This window comes from Gymnoscopelus braueri (assembly GCF_963280865.1).
Source record: "Gymnoscopelus braueri genome assembly, chromosome: 6".
NCBI lineage: Eukaryota > Metazoa > Chordata > Actinopteri > Myctophiformes > Myctophidae > Gymnoscopelus > Gymnoscopelus braueri.
In genome coordinates, this window is record NC_137607.1 from 4,212,635 (window position 1) to 4,224,710 (window position 12,076).

Consider the following 12,076-nt stretch of genomic DNA (forward strand, 5'->3'; position numbering starts at 1 on the left):
GTGCCATTAGACGCGTTTGAAAAAATAATAATATATATATATATATATATTTTTTTTTCCCCCAAAGATTTGCTGCTCCATTCACTTCCCTGTTAAAATATTACTGTGTTGTGTATGTATTTTTGGCAAAACATGCTATTTTCAACTTGCCGCAACTATGGAACGGATCGCGATGGGATATTTTTTCCCCAATTTCAACCTGGTGATTCCTGTGTCTTAAATAGCATATCGTTGTTGTCGGGCAGAAACCTCCTGTCTCATATTTTAACGCCACAGTGTGGTGTGAGCTTGTAGATCAGCTATCTTCACTTTCTTAGTTTTTTTTTTAAAAGCAAAGGTTTTGGAAAGCTACGATATCACAGCCTTAAAGGGCCGTTCACAGCAACCGACAATAATGTGAGCGTCCACACTGATGATCGACGTGTTCTTACTGTGGCATAAATCCATACACGACTAAATTGGGCAGAAAAGGGGGTAACAAGCAACAAAACAAAAAAAGATTAACTTCCTGTGGGATCTCATCTGTGAAGCAGCAGACACAGCAGGGAAATGAAACAGGAGAGAACATTCTGGAATTGTTCTCTTCTGTGTGTAATTACAAAACACTCCCCATTATTAACCTGTACAGGCAGTATGTATGCATGTGATGCAAATAGACCACAATAGGACACAAGCCATTAATAGAGAGATTAGAGCTGGTCTTATGAGGAGGAAAGCAAGCCTCGGGCTTCTACCTCGTCCATAGACCAGTGGTTCTCAACTTGTGGGTTGGGACCACCAGGGGAGTCCCCACATGACAGTTAAGTGACAATTTAAAGGACTTTTCAGACCTTTTTAATGCAAAAAAAAAGACCATTACTGCATCTAAAGTAATCAACAAACTATACTATAGAAACTGGTCTAAAATTGGCAAAATTGTCAAATAATATAAGAGGCAAAAATTGTGACAAAAAAGGAAAAAAAAAGCCTTCTGCCATCACGCCTTCAGCCGTCCTGGGAACTTCTGCTGAGGGCCGCCATGCCCGAGCCTTCTGCCCATCATGCTGCCTGAAGCGGTCGTCTACCGACCGCTTGATGCGTGTTAATTTGGTTGTACTCGTCATAAACAATGACAATAACATAATTGGAAGTTACCGAATACAGGAACAAGTCACAAGGCCCAGAAGTTCAAAAAACCCAGCTGAACCATTTGGCTCCATTTTGTACAGTAACAGACCTGTAAGGGTCCAATTGGGTCCAAACCCTGAGAACCACCGAGCTACAATTTACAAATATTTTCATACATCTGCAGACTGTACGACTGTAAAAAAGAAATAGAAACACACTAGTAGTCCTTCAGGTCGGTGTGAGGATTTGCTGCTAACTCCCAGAAGGCTCCACAGTGCACTGTGAGGGTCTTAACTCCCAGAAGGCTCCACAGTGCACTGTGAGGGCAGAGTTCCATCACCACCTGTGTTCTTCTTCTTGGCCTGTGCTTTACCAGAGCCTGGATCTGTGGGGGGACAGACAATTAGGACCATTGACATATAAAGGTAGACGCCTCCTCCGACTCTGGGGCGCCATATTAGAGGGGGCACGCTCTCTGACTACTGGCCAATCACAGCGCGTCTTTTCCGTGACTTGGCAAAATCTAGTTGTCTAAAAATATAAAAATATAATATATTTTTAAAAAACGGGTCATTTTTTTTACAACTAGATTCTGACAAGTCCCGGAAAAGATGCGCTGTGATTGGCCAGGGGTCAGGAAAGCGTGCCCCCTCTAATATGGCGGCCGCGATACAGGATGCTCCAATGAACTGCAGCGGCCAATGAGGTGTCTAGGTTTCTATATATCTATGATAGGACCATATTAGGGGTGCAACAGCTAATTGAATTAATTAACAATAATAAAAATGATCTATCATTTAATAAAATAATCAACTTTATTGTTGCATCACTGGTTTACAGGTGTGAGCAATTATGCCTACGTTGGGCATGTCATTATTATAGGCGAAGTGTTACAAAACAATTCAAGCAGACTATTTACAAGGCAAGCTCGCAATGCGTAGTGAACTTGTAGATCAGCTATTTTCACTATTTGTGTTGTGCTACGAAGTATGAAACAACACTCAAGTGGTTAATGGATTCATTGATAAACATTTTTAAAAACACACTTCTCTGTTATTTGATTAAAAGGAAAAAGTAATCCATGGAATAATCGGCCAGAGGATACAGGATAGTTTCATCCCTACATGGCATCAGCATTCCCCCCCCCCCCCCCCCCCCAGACCCATTTCACACATTACTGCTGAAGCAACAAGACCCTGTGACCTTAAGCGTCATTTTGTAGTCCTGCCACAACAAACATAAACAGTCTCTGAAAGCAGTTGAGAACATCGCTGCACTGACAACTTTAAGAGATGTTCATAACCGACACAATTCTGTGATCTGTGACAATAATGATCCGTGGGTCGGCGGTTCGAATCCCGGCTCCTCCTGTCCACATGTCGAAGTGTCCTTTGGGCAAGACACTGAACCCTACATTGCCTCCAATGATTCGGTCGGCGCTAGCTTGGCCACCATTGGTGTGTGAATGTTGGAAAAGTGGGGACGCTGGCGTCGACTGTTCGCCGCTCCACCTCCCAATGTCCCCCCCCTGTATGAATGAATGAACCATTGTAAAGCGCTTTGAGTAAGTTTGAGTACTTAGAAAAGCGCCATAAAAATGCAATTCATTATTATTATTATTATTACAATTCAACAGGCGGCCCCTGCCTATTAATAAATGTTAAAAATGGAGATTTGATTGATGAAGTTTCTCTTTGAGAACTTTTATCTTATAAGCAAACATAAAAACACAAAACACTTTGAACTCCGATCTGTGCTTCTAGGGGTCCCTGGAACGACATATTTTGAGATGGGGGGGGGGGGTCTGCGGCCAAATACGTTTAATTTTGGGGGTCCTTGACATGGAGAAGTTGGAGCACCACGGATTAAGAAAACATTTTTAGATATCAAAATATTTTGTTCCAGGAACCCCCTAGATTTGAGTTACAAATGTTCCCTTAAAAAAATATATATATTCAAAGATTTGCACAAGATCCTTCAAAAATAGTAGATCTACAAGCTTGTAGCGCAGCACTCGCTTGTATATCTGCAATTTTTGAATAGCCAAAGAAACCTGCAATGACACAGATGTGTTCCTGGATTGAATGGATTAACCCATTGAGACCTGCATCTGTGTCATTTTTTTATTTGAGCTAAAAAGCATTATTTTACACTTTGGGCTATTCAAAAATAGCAGATCTACAAGCTCATAGCACGGCACCAAGTGCCGCGCTATGAGCTTGTAGATCTGCTATTTTTGAAAAATCGTGAAAATGTGTGCAAATCTTTGAATACATATATTTCTAAAGCGAACATTTTTAACTCAAATCTTTGCTTCTGGGGGTCCCTGGAACAAGATATTTTGAGATGGGGGTCCGCGGCCAAATACATATAATTTTGGGGGTCCATGACATGAAAAAGATGGAGCACCACTGATATAGAAACATACGTTTTTCAGAAAACTGTTGAGATTTAGGAGACGTGTAGAATCGGCTTCAGGTCTTAATGGGTTAACAGGAGCTACAGTGACATTAGTTGTCATTCCTCACCTAATCTCTCAATAACAGATTCAGAGCGTCTGGAGCACCGTTCAGAACGTGTGAGCCTTGGCCTACAAGTGGGCGGGCCTTAGATCAGGAAGCGGGGCCGTGCTTTACCCAATCAAATGTAGTGGGCGGGATTTACATCTGTGCGTGTTCGCTTCCCACTGGAAACGAAACCCAAACTCATTTAACAATAGCGTCCTCGAAGCCGACAAAACCACGGAAAGTTAGTAACATTTTAACTTTAAGCTCTTTCATCATAGAAACAAGTGGGGCTTATAACCAAAACCATCCATGTTCTCTGGGAGAAATGGTGTTAGTGTTCCGTGGAGTATTGTTAGTGGAGACCAAACGCCGGTTTACAGTCGGCAGCGTTCCATTTGTTGCTCCCCCAGAGTCAAATCAAAAGGTTAAAAAAAAACAGCAGAGGGCGCTGTTTTTCCTTTTTTTTTTAGGATGGGTTCCCAGATTGTTCCTCACCTGTCTGTGTGGGGGTCTCCTGTTGGGCCTGGGGGCGGTCCACCCACAGTTTGGGGGTCTCCTGCTGGGCCTCAGGACGGTCAACCCACAGCACGTGTTCAGGGTCGTTCAGCAGCTTCTTGCAGTGACCACAGCTCTGACACCTCAGTACAGTGAACCCTGTCTTTCCTCTTCTCCCTTGTGGGACAATGAACAAAACACACACATTAGTCACATCTGCAAAAAGGCAATATCAAACCTCTTTACCACTTGGGACCAGTGGTGGAAAAAGTACTCAAATGTTTTACTTAAGTAAAAATATCAATACTGCAATTTAGAAGTACTCTGTTACAAGTAACGGTCTGGAATTAAAGATGTACTTAAGTAAAAGTACAAAAGTATTGGTATCCAAATGTACTTAAAGTACAAAAAAGTAAAAGTACTAAGATGTTTGAAAATAGCAGATCTACAAGCTCACAACGCGTCGCGATGCGACGCGTTGTGAGCTTGTAGATCTGCTATTTTCAAATGGCCTAGCTATAAAATAGGGATAAAGTGGTTAATGTATGTTTTATAATGTAATAATTTATATCTCCAAAGTACCAAGTAACTAAAGTTTTCAAATAATTGTAGAGGAGTAAAAGTACAATATTTGCCTCTGAGATGTAGTGGAGTAGAAGTAAAATTGGAAATACTCCAGTAAAGTAAAAGTACCTCAAAATTGTACTTAAGTACAGTACTTAAGTAAATGTACTTAGTTACTTTCCACCACTGCTTGGGACCATAGTATCCATTTTCTTGCCATTAGCCAAAAATATCCAATCTACGAGCTTTGTAGATCGGATATTTTTGGAGAGATTAGGTGTCGAGAGAAAAGAAAAAAGTACGGAGCAAATTCAGGTCCAGTTGAGCAGACTAGAGCAGAGGTCTTCAACAGGGGGTCCACGACCCCTAGGGGGTCCTCAGAAATACTGCAGGGGGTCCCACACAAGTCTTTGTGTGATAGGGACTTATTCTTTTAATTTTTACATTAACCAGTTGAACCCTCGCTTTCCCTATTCTGGTGGGAACATTAGCCGAAAATAGCAGATCTTCAAGCTCACAACGTTGTGAGCTTGAAGATCTGCTATTTTCGGTGAAGAGTTTTGATGCGCAGGGTAAAAAGAGCAGACCAAGTACAGCGTAAAGGTTAAGTTTACAAAGTATTGAGGGTTTAAGTCATTAATTGTCTGAAAAAACACATTTAACATGAATCCAATATGTAGTGTGGGGTCCCTGCTTCATCTCTCTCTCAGCTAAGGGGTCCATGGCTTGTTAGAAATGAGAGTGTCTTGTTTATTGACTGGACAAAAACAAGTCTAATAAGGAATTAGGCATTATGTTTATGACTTACTTCTCTGTCTTGTTGTGGCGGTTACACCCGGCACGAGCAGCGAGCAGCACTTCTTACACAAGGTTCTCTTCACTGAAGGGTCTCTGATGTGAAACACAATGAACACACAGAGAAAGATAGGGGTTTATAACCCATTAAGACCTGAGGCTGATTCTACAAATGCCTTCTATATCAGTGGTTCTCAAACTTTTTCATGTCAAGGACCCTCAAAATTATATGTATTTGGCCGCGGACCCCCATCTCAAAATATTTTGTTCCAGGGACCCCCAGCAGCAAAGATTTCAGTTCAAAAATAGCAGATCTACAAGCTCATAGTGCGGCATGAAGTGTTTTCCTGTTCAGGTAAAACACTTCAGCAGATTTAAAACATGGGTGGGTTAGATTCAGTTGTTAGTGCAATCACTGACAATACTTCCAACTAACATTCATGCTTGCACAGTGACATTTGTGCAGCTGTGTTGTTCACTAGCCTACCATGTTTTACCCTGTTGCAGTTTATATTTAACCTGGAAAAACTGTAAAACAAACTAGAAAATCATCTTAGGGTAGGGTTCTATACCTCTTTAAATCACTGCTTTCCTTCCCAAACGGCTGTGTTTACCAGAGATATTAATGTAACTGATGTACCTCCAGTCAACACTGTAATATCTTTCAAAATACAGTAAGTGAATTCTGGAATCCTTTCCCAATAATGGACATGAACTATTACCTTTGTACGGGTCCATTTGGTTTCATTTTACGCTCTCAAGAGTTAAATTATTGTGAAACTTAACTTAATTTACAAGAAGTCTACACAATCAGAGAGTGTAGAAGAATTGTTATTTTGATCAACATTTGCCTGTTACCTGTCCTAATGGTACAACATCAATATAACATGGAATTGTGGACAAAATCTTATCCAACGACAACAAAATATTCTTAAGTCTTGGGTCTGAGAGTCTAAATCTCGGTGGTCCTTGGCTCAAACGCCCAATAAATAATGGTCCTTGGTGTGGAAAAAGGTTGAAAACCAAACCACTGCATTTGAGTACTTTGTCCACTTTTTAACATAGCGTCACATTCATTTTAACCACCTTGCTTTGGCTATTCAAAAATAGCAGACCTACAAGCTCATATTGTAGATCTGCTATTTTTTTAAAAATCCTGGAAAATGTGTGCATATATTTGAAAAATTTTTTTTAAAGCGTACATTTTTAACTCAAATCTTTACTTCTGGGGGGGTCCCTGGCACAAACCATTTTCAGATGGGGGTCCGCGGGTCAAATGTATATCAATTTAGGGGTCCTTGGCCATGAAAAAGGTTGAAAACCACTGAGTTAATAACCAATGAAGAATCTTTACTGTCTGAGCACTAAGCGTCTGGCGATGGTCTTCTGTGTGAAGCAGTAGAACCGGGCCAGCTCTACGTTGTCAGGGTTCTGGGCCAGAACGCAGTGTGCAGCCTAAAGAGGAATACAACACATTAACACGCATACACTGCTGGAAAATGGAAAGCAGTGGTTCTCAAACTTTTTCATCTCAAGGACCCCCAAATTGACACTTATTAGCCCGCGGACCCCCATTTGAAAAGATATGCCAGGGACCCCCCATATAAGAGAAGATTTGTACGGCTCTAGCAGTGATTCTCAACCTTTTTAAATTCAAGGACCCCCAGTTTGACATGCATTAGGGCTACGGACCCCCATTTAATGGCATTTCTATCTCTGGGACCCCAATTTATGTTGTAAAATCTATGTCAATGTAACTCTGAGAGTGTACAAATGTATACCATTTGTACACTCATACATTTGTACACTCTCAGAGTTACAGACCCGTAGAGTCCATTTGGTTCCTACCCATCTATCATTTAGCTGGGGAGCCACTGGAACTCCCTCAAGGACCCCTGGGGTCCCCGGAACCCACTTGAGAACCAATGGTGTACTAGTACAAGTACTGTACTTAAGTACAATTTTGAGGTATTTTTTACTTTACTGGAGTACTTCCCAATTTTCAGTACTTTTACTTCTACTCCACTACATCTCAGAGGCAAATATTATACTTTTACTCCACTACAATTATTTGAAAACTTTAGTTACTAGTTACTTTTGTAGATTTGAATTATGATTACAAAACATACATTAACCACTTCAGACCTATATAAACACATTTCGGCCATTTGAAAATAGCAGATCTATAAGCTCACAACGCGTTGCATCGTTGTGAGCTTGTAGATCTGCTATTTTCTAAAGATTTTTATACATTTGAAAACTGGTGAAATGGGACATTCTGCATAATGAGTACTTTTACTTTTGGTACTTTGAGTACATTTTGATACCAATACTTTTGTTCTTTTACTCAAGTACATTTTGATTTCCAGACTTTTACTTGTAACAGAGTATTTTACGTTGCAGTATTGATACTTTTAACTTAGGTAAAAAAAAATTGTACTTTTCACACCACTGATTAACACATATTTAAATAGTTGACGCAGAGCAGCCATAGGGCTTGTAGATCGGCGATCAGAACGTGTTCTTACCTGATAGAGATAGTTTAGTCTCTGATAAGCTTCTTTATCTTTCATGTTCGTCGCCATCTTTCTTTCTGCGTAAACAGAAGAGACAGGAAACGGAAACCGGAGGTGAAGTTATTCATTTCCGCTTCCGGTAGAGTAGATCCCATCGCTGGGGAGGAGCAGCTGTGCTGTCGATACGTCGCCCTGGCAACCGACCACTGAAACCTTTTGATATAATTTGTTTTGCTAATATCTATGAGTTTTTTAATTGTTATGTGTTTAATTAGTATTTGGTCATAATAACGTTAATAACAACAACCTCCTCTTCACAGATATCAGTCTATAATTACATTTTCTTTATCAAAATGATCATAGTTGTGTATTTATTTTCATTTTTTAAAAGATTTGTATTGCCTGTCGTGTTTCTTTTATGTTTATTCCTTGTACCCTGTCTATGGACCTGTCCTGAGTTGCTATAAAGATTGAATTTAAATGAATTGATATCTGTTATAAAACATATTTTTTGTCTTGCTGAGGCAGTGTTGTGGCATCACCCAGAGAATAAAAAGCATATCCACGAGATAAAAACATCAAATTAACTGAACAATAAATGTACTGTACAATATGATTCCATTCATATACCCATGATGTAGCCTAGAGATTCTCTTTTTTTATTTTATTCCAAGGATCTCCAGTTTGGTGCATTATACAGACAGACCCCAATCTACACTGTTAACTATTCTACAGAATACTTATTTTAACACTTATAGTGTGCAAATGGAATCAAATGGATCTAAGGGTCCATTTGGTTCCATTTTGGCCCTGGCCTGACCCCACGCTGAGAGCCCAGTGGTGTAGATCAGTGGTTCTTAACCTGTGGGGGGGGGGGGGGTCCCCCAGATGACAATGAAGTGATAATTTAAGGAATATTAAAAATTCAAAAGTATTGGCATCAAAATATACTTAAAGTACCAGAAGTAAAAGTCTTCATTTTGGGATATCTAGTGTGCAAGTTCAAATGTGGGCCTGAAGGTGGCACTAGAGGAGAGGCTATAAGGGTGTCATCAAAATCAGTGTCAAAGAGTTCAAACCTTTAAAACCCTAATATGATTAGAATTATATGGGTCTAGTTCAAAACCCCAAAACAGGAATGGAATCACGTTGATATGTGATACGTTATCATAGAATTATCTCAGCGGAACATTAAGTCAAGAAGAAATAAGTCTGATTAATTCAGTAATATATTTAACACCCCAAATCCATATCTGATCCACTCTGATCTCTCTAGGGCCCTGGGCTGGGGAACATGATTTTAGCTGTAAATGCAGGTACGGTATAGAGCAGTGCATGGTTTTCAACCTGTGACCCCCCCAAATAATCATATTTGAACTGGGGACCCTCCACCCTAATAAGCACTTGGAATTGTAGGAGTCGAGGCATTCAATTTTCTTTGACTCAGTTCCACAGATAAATTGTGAAAATAGAATCTCACTGTAGATCTGCTATTTTCACAATTTCACTATTATGACAATTTGGCCAGTTTTTAATAGAACCACTGTATTCAAATTGTCTGAACATTTTTGCACTGTAACTATACGTAAGAGGATCTTCACCATCTAGTGGATCATTCTTGTTGTAGGACATAGTGGTATAACTGCTCTTATACAAAGAAACTTTTATTCAAAGAAATAAAGAGGATAAAGGCCATTGAATAGTGGATTTCAGGGGATCGTTAGTAACCCTTTGCTTTGATCTTTGATCAAAGTTTGAGAGTGATTTTCAACATACCTGCTGTACAGATTTAACGTAAATCCATTTAAGTTTGGTTACAAAACCCATCAATGGGTTGATGGGTTCAGTACAGAACATCAGTAAATACATTTCTTTCTTCTTTTTTTTTTAACAAAAAATAAAACTGTTCATAAAAACTAACACAGACAACATGAAACAACAAACAATATCCATCTAAAAGGCACAATAACAGTCGGGGTTGCATTATAAAACGTTACATTCATAGAGTTAAGGATATAGTCTCGCATAGCCAACCAATCAAGAGATCTCTACCTGCTGAGACGGGTTGGGAATTGAAATCGATAAAATTCAAATCAATTAAGGATGCCGTATTTCTGCAATAAATAAAGCATACAACAAGCGTATGAGAGGTTACTATTCATTATATTTCTTAAAGTTGACAATTATGTTAAATTAGTTTACAGGGACAGTTCATTTAAACACCAGGACAAAAAGTTTCAGCGTTGGCTCCATCTCAGGTAAACGCTTAAATGAATGAAAATATTTTTGTTATCAAAACATTTGACCTTTATGGAACCAAAACGGGGAATCGATAAGAACCGGATTGGATACCCATCCCTACCGACCTACTGATACGTCTGGTGACAGATGAAAAATAACAGCATCACAGAACCAGCGCCGTGACTTTAGGACGGTCCTTCATATTGGGGACGGTATCAGGACGTCGGTTTATTAGCGCTGGTTTTCTCCACAGTTCTCTAGCCCCCACATTACATTTAGTCACCAGTCCACGATTAGAGGTACAACAGTTCATCAAACTAATTGATTTAATTGATTATAAGAAATAATCGGCAATTTAATTAAAAAAAAATATTCATACTCCCCATTTTGGGCATATCATTATAGGTGAAAAGTACGTTCCAAAATAGTTAAAATAGCTGATGTACAAGCTCAGCCCTAATGGAGATCTCTGATCGTGTGGCTAAACGAGACTTGGTTAAAGGGTTAGTTCAGATTTTTGGACTTTTGGAAGCTGTAGGAAATACTTGGCATTAATGTATTGGTTGCAAAGGTATTAATTGATCGATTAGAGTTCTGGTCCGGTTCTGATGAATATTAAGTAGTTCCGGTGATTTGGTGGGGGCCACTCATTAAAAATAAATGAATCCAAAAAACTAGCGTCATTTGTATTGTTGACCTACCACATAGCGCAGGTTTCGTTCAACTTTGACCCCTCCGTCACATGGTACTATTTTTTTGTGTCCAGAATCACTGCGCTGCTGCAGCATAATCTCTCAAAACAAGGTGCACTGCCAGAGTTGCCATGTCTGCTTATTATAAGCGACTTGTTAACCGATGAAGACGCGTTATGAGCTTGTAGATCGGCTATTTTCAATATATATATACACACATGTATATAGGTCATGTGGCCTATATTAGTCGCTTGTTTTAGGCTTGTTTTCATAGACCTGGCTGCTTATTTATCTCACAATCTGGCAACACAAAAAATACAGTACATTTCACTTCATATCGTTGCTGTCGGGCAGAAACCTCTTATCTCCATACTCTATAACTTTTTTTGTTTTTTCGTAAATGAATGCCCTACTTGATCATGCTAGAGTGTCACACAAAAGCATCAAAAGTAGCAGATCTACAAGCTCAAAACGGATCTGATCTGTTAGTTACTTTTGCCATTTTTGAATTTGAATCCTGAAAAGTTTTGAACATAATGAGGTTTCCCGCCGACTGAGTCGATATCCTGTCTCCACATGGGTGACTACTAGCAAGAGTATCAGCACAACTAGACCAACAGGACCAACTGGATCTTTAGGTTGGAAGGTGTTGAAGGTTTGGAGTTTCAGCGAGCTGAGCAGACTGAACTGGACGGAGCAGCATTCATTCATTCACACATTCCTGGTGTCTTCCTTTGGCTTAGTGGTGGGGTGTCTTCCTTTGGCTTAGTGGCCACTCAGTGGAAAAAAGGTGCCGTGCATCGTTTGTTTGTGATGTTAACCCTTAATTAAGACCGGGAACACATCCGTGTCATTTAAGATTTCTTTGGCTATTCAAAAATAGTAGATACTCGGTGCCGCACTATGAGGTTGCATATCTGCTATTTTTGAAAAATCTTAAAATTTGTGCAAGTTATCATAGAATTATCTCAGCGGAACATTAAGTCAAGAAGAAATAAGTCTATATTTTTAAACATTTCTTTTCTGGGGGGGGGGTCCCGGAACAACATATTTTGAAATGGGGGTCCGCGGCCTTGAAAAAAGTTTGAGAACATTTTACTACAACATTTTTAAAACAAGTTTAAAAAAAAACTGTTAGGATTTAGAAGACATTCGTACG

The 12,076-nt window shown here is 39.6% G+C and overlaps 1 protein-coding gene across 2 annotated transcripts; it reads right to left on the reverse strand.

Moving 5' to 3' along the window:
• Positions 1 to 910: 910 nt before the first annotated feature.
• rpp21 (ribonuclease P subunit p21) lies at positions 911 to 8,071 on the reverse strand. Of its 2 annotated transcripts, none has more exons than XM_080430070.1 (5): positions 7,997 to 8,071; positions 6,823 to 6,923; positions 5,482 to 5,564; positions 4,110 to 4,286; positions 911 to 1,492 (listed from the first exon to the last, which is right to left on the reverse strand). In XM_080430070.1, exons 1-5 carry the CDS (start codon positions 8,051 to 8,053, stop codon positions 1,398 to 1,400), a joined length of 513 nt encoding a protein of 170 aa, XP_080286196.1. In that variant the 5' UTR covers positions 8,054 to 8,071; the 3' UTR covers positions 911 to 1,397. The 2 variants fall into 2 exon arrangements, with proteins under 2 accessions (XP_080286196.1, XP_080286197.1); XM_080430071.1 differs by having other exon boundaries at positions 4,110 to 4,282; positions 5,478 to 5,564.
• Between the last annotated feature and the right edge of the window lie 4,005 nt (positions 8,072 to 12,076).

What these genes read in the sequence shown, in the direction of transcription:
- rpp21 (XM_080430070.1), bottom strand. Translation starts at nt 8,053, where the DNA reads ATGGCGACGAACATGAAAGATAAAGAAGCTTATCAGAGACTAAACTAT. An exon ending in GACTAAACTATCTCTATCAG is followed by an intron (nt 6,924 to 7,996) that starts GTAAGAACACGT and finishes ATTCCTCTTTAG; the next exon opens with GCTGCACACTGCGTTCTGGC. An exon ending in AGACGCTTAGTGCTCAGACA is followed by an intron (nt 5,565 to 6,822) that starts GTAAAGATTCTT and finishes GTTTCACATCAG; the next exon opens with AGACCCTTCAGTGAAGAGAA.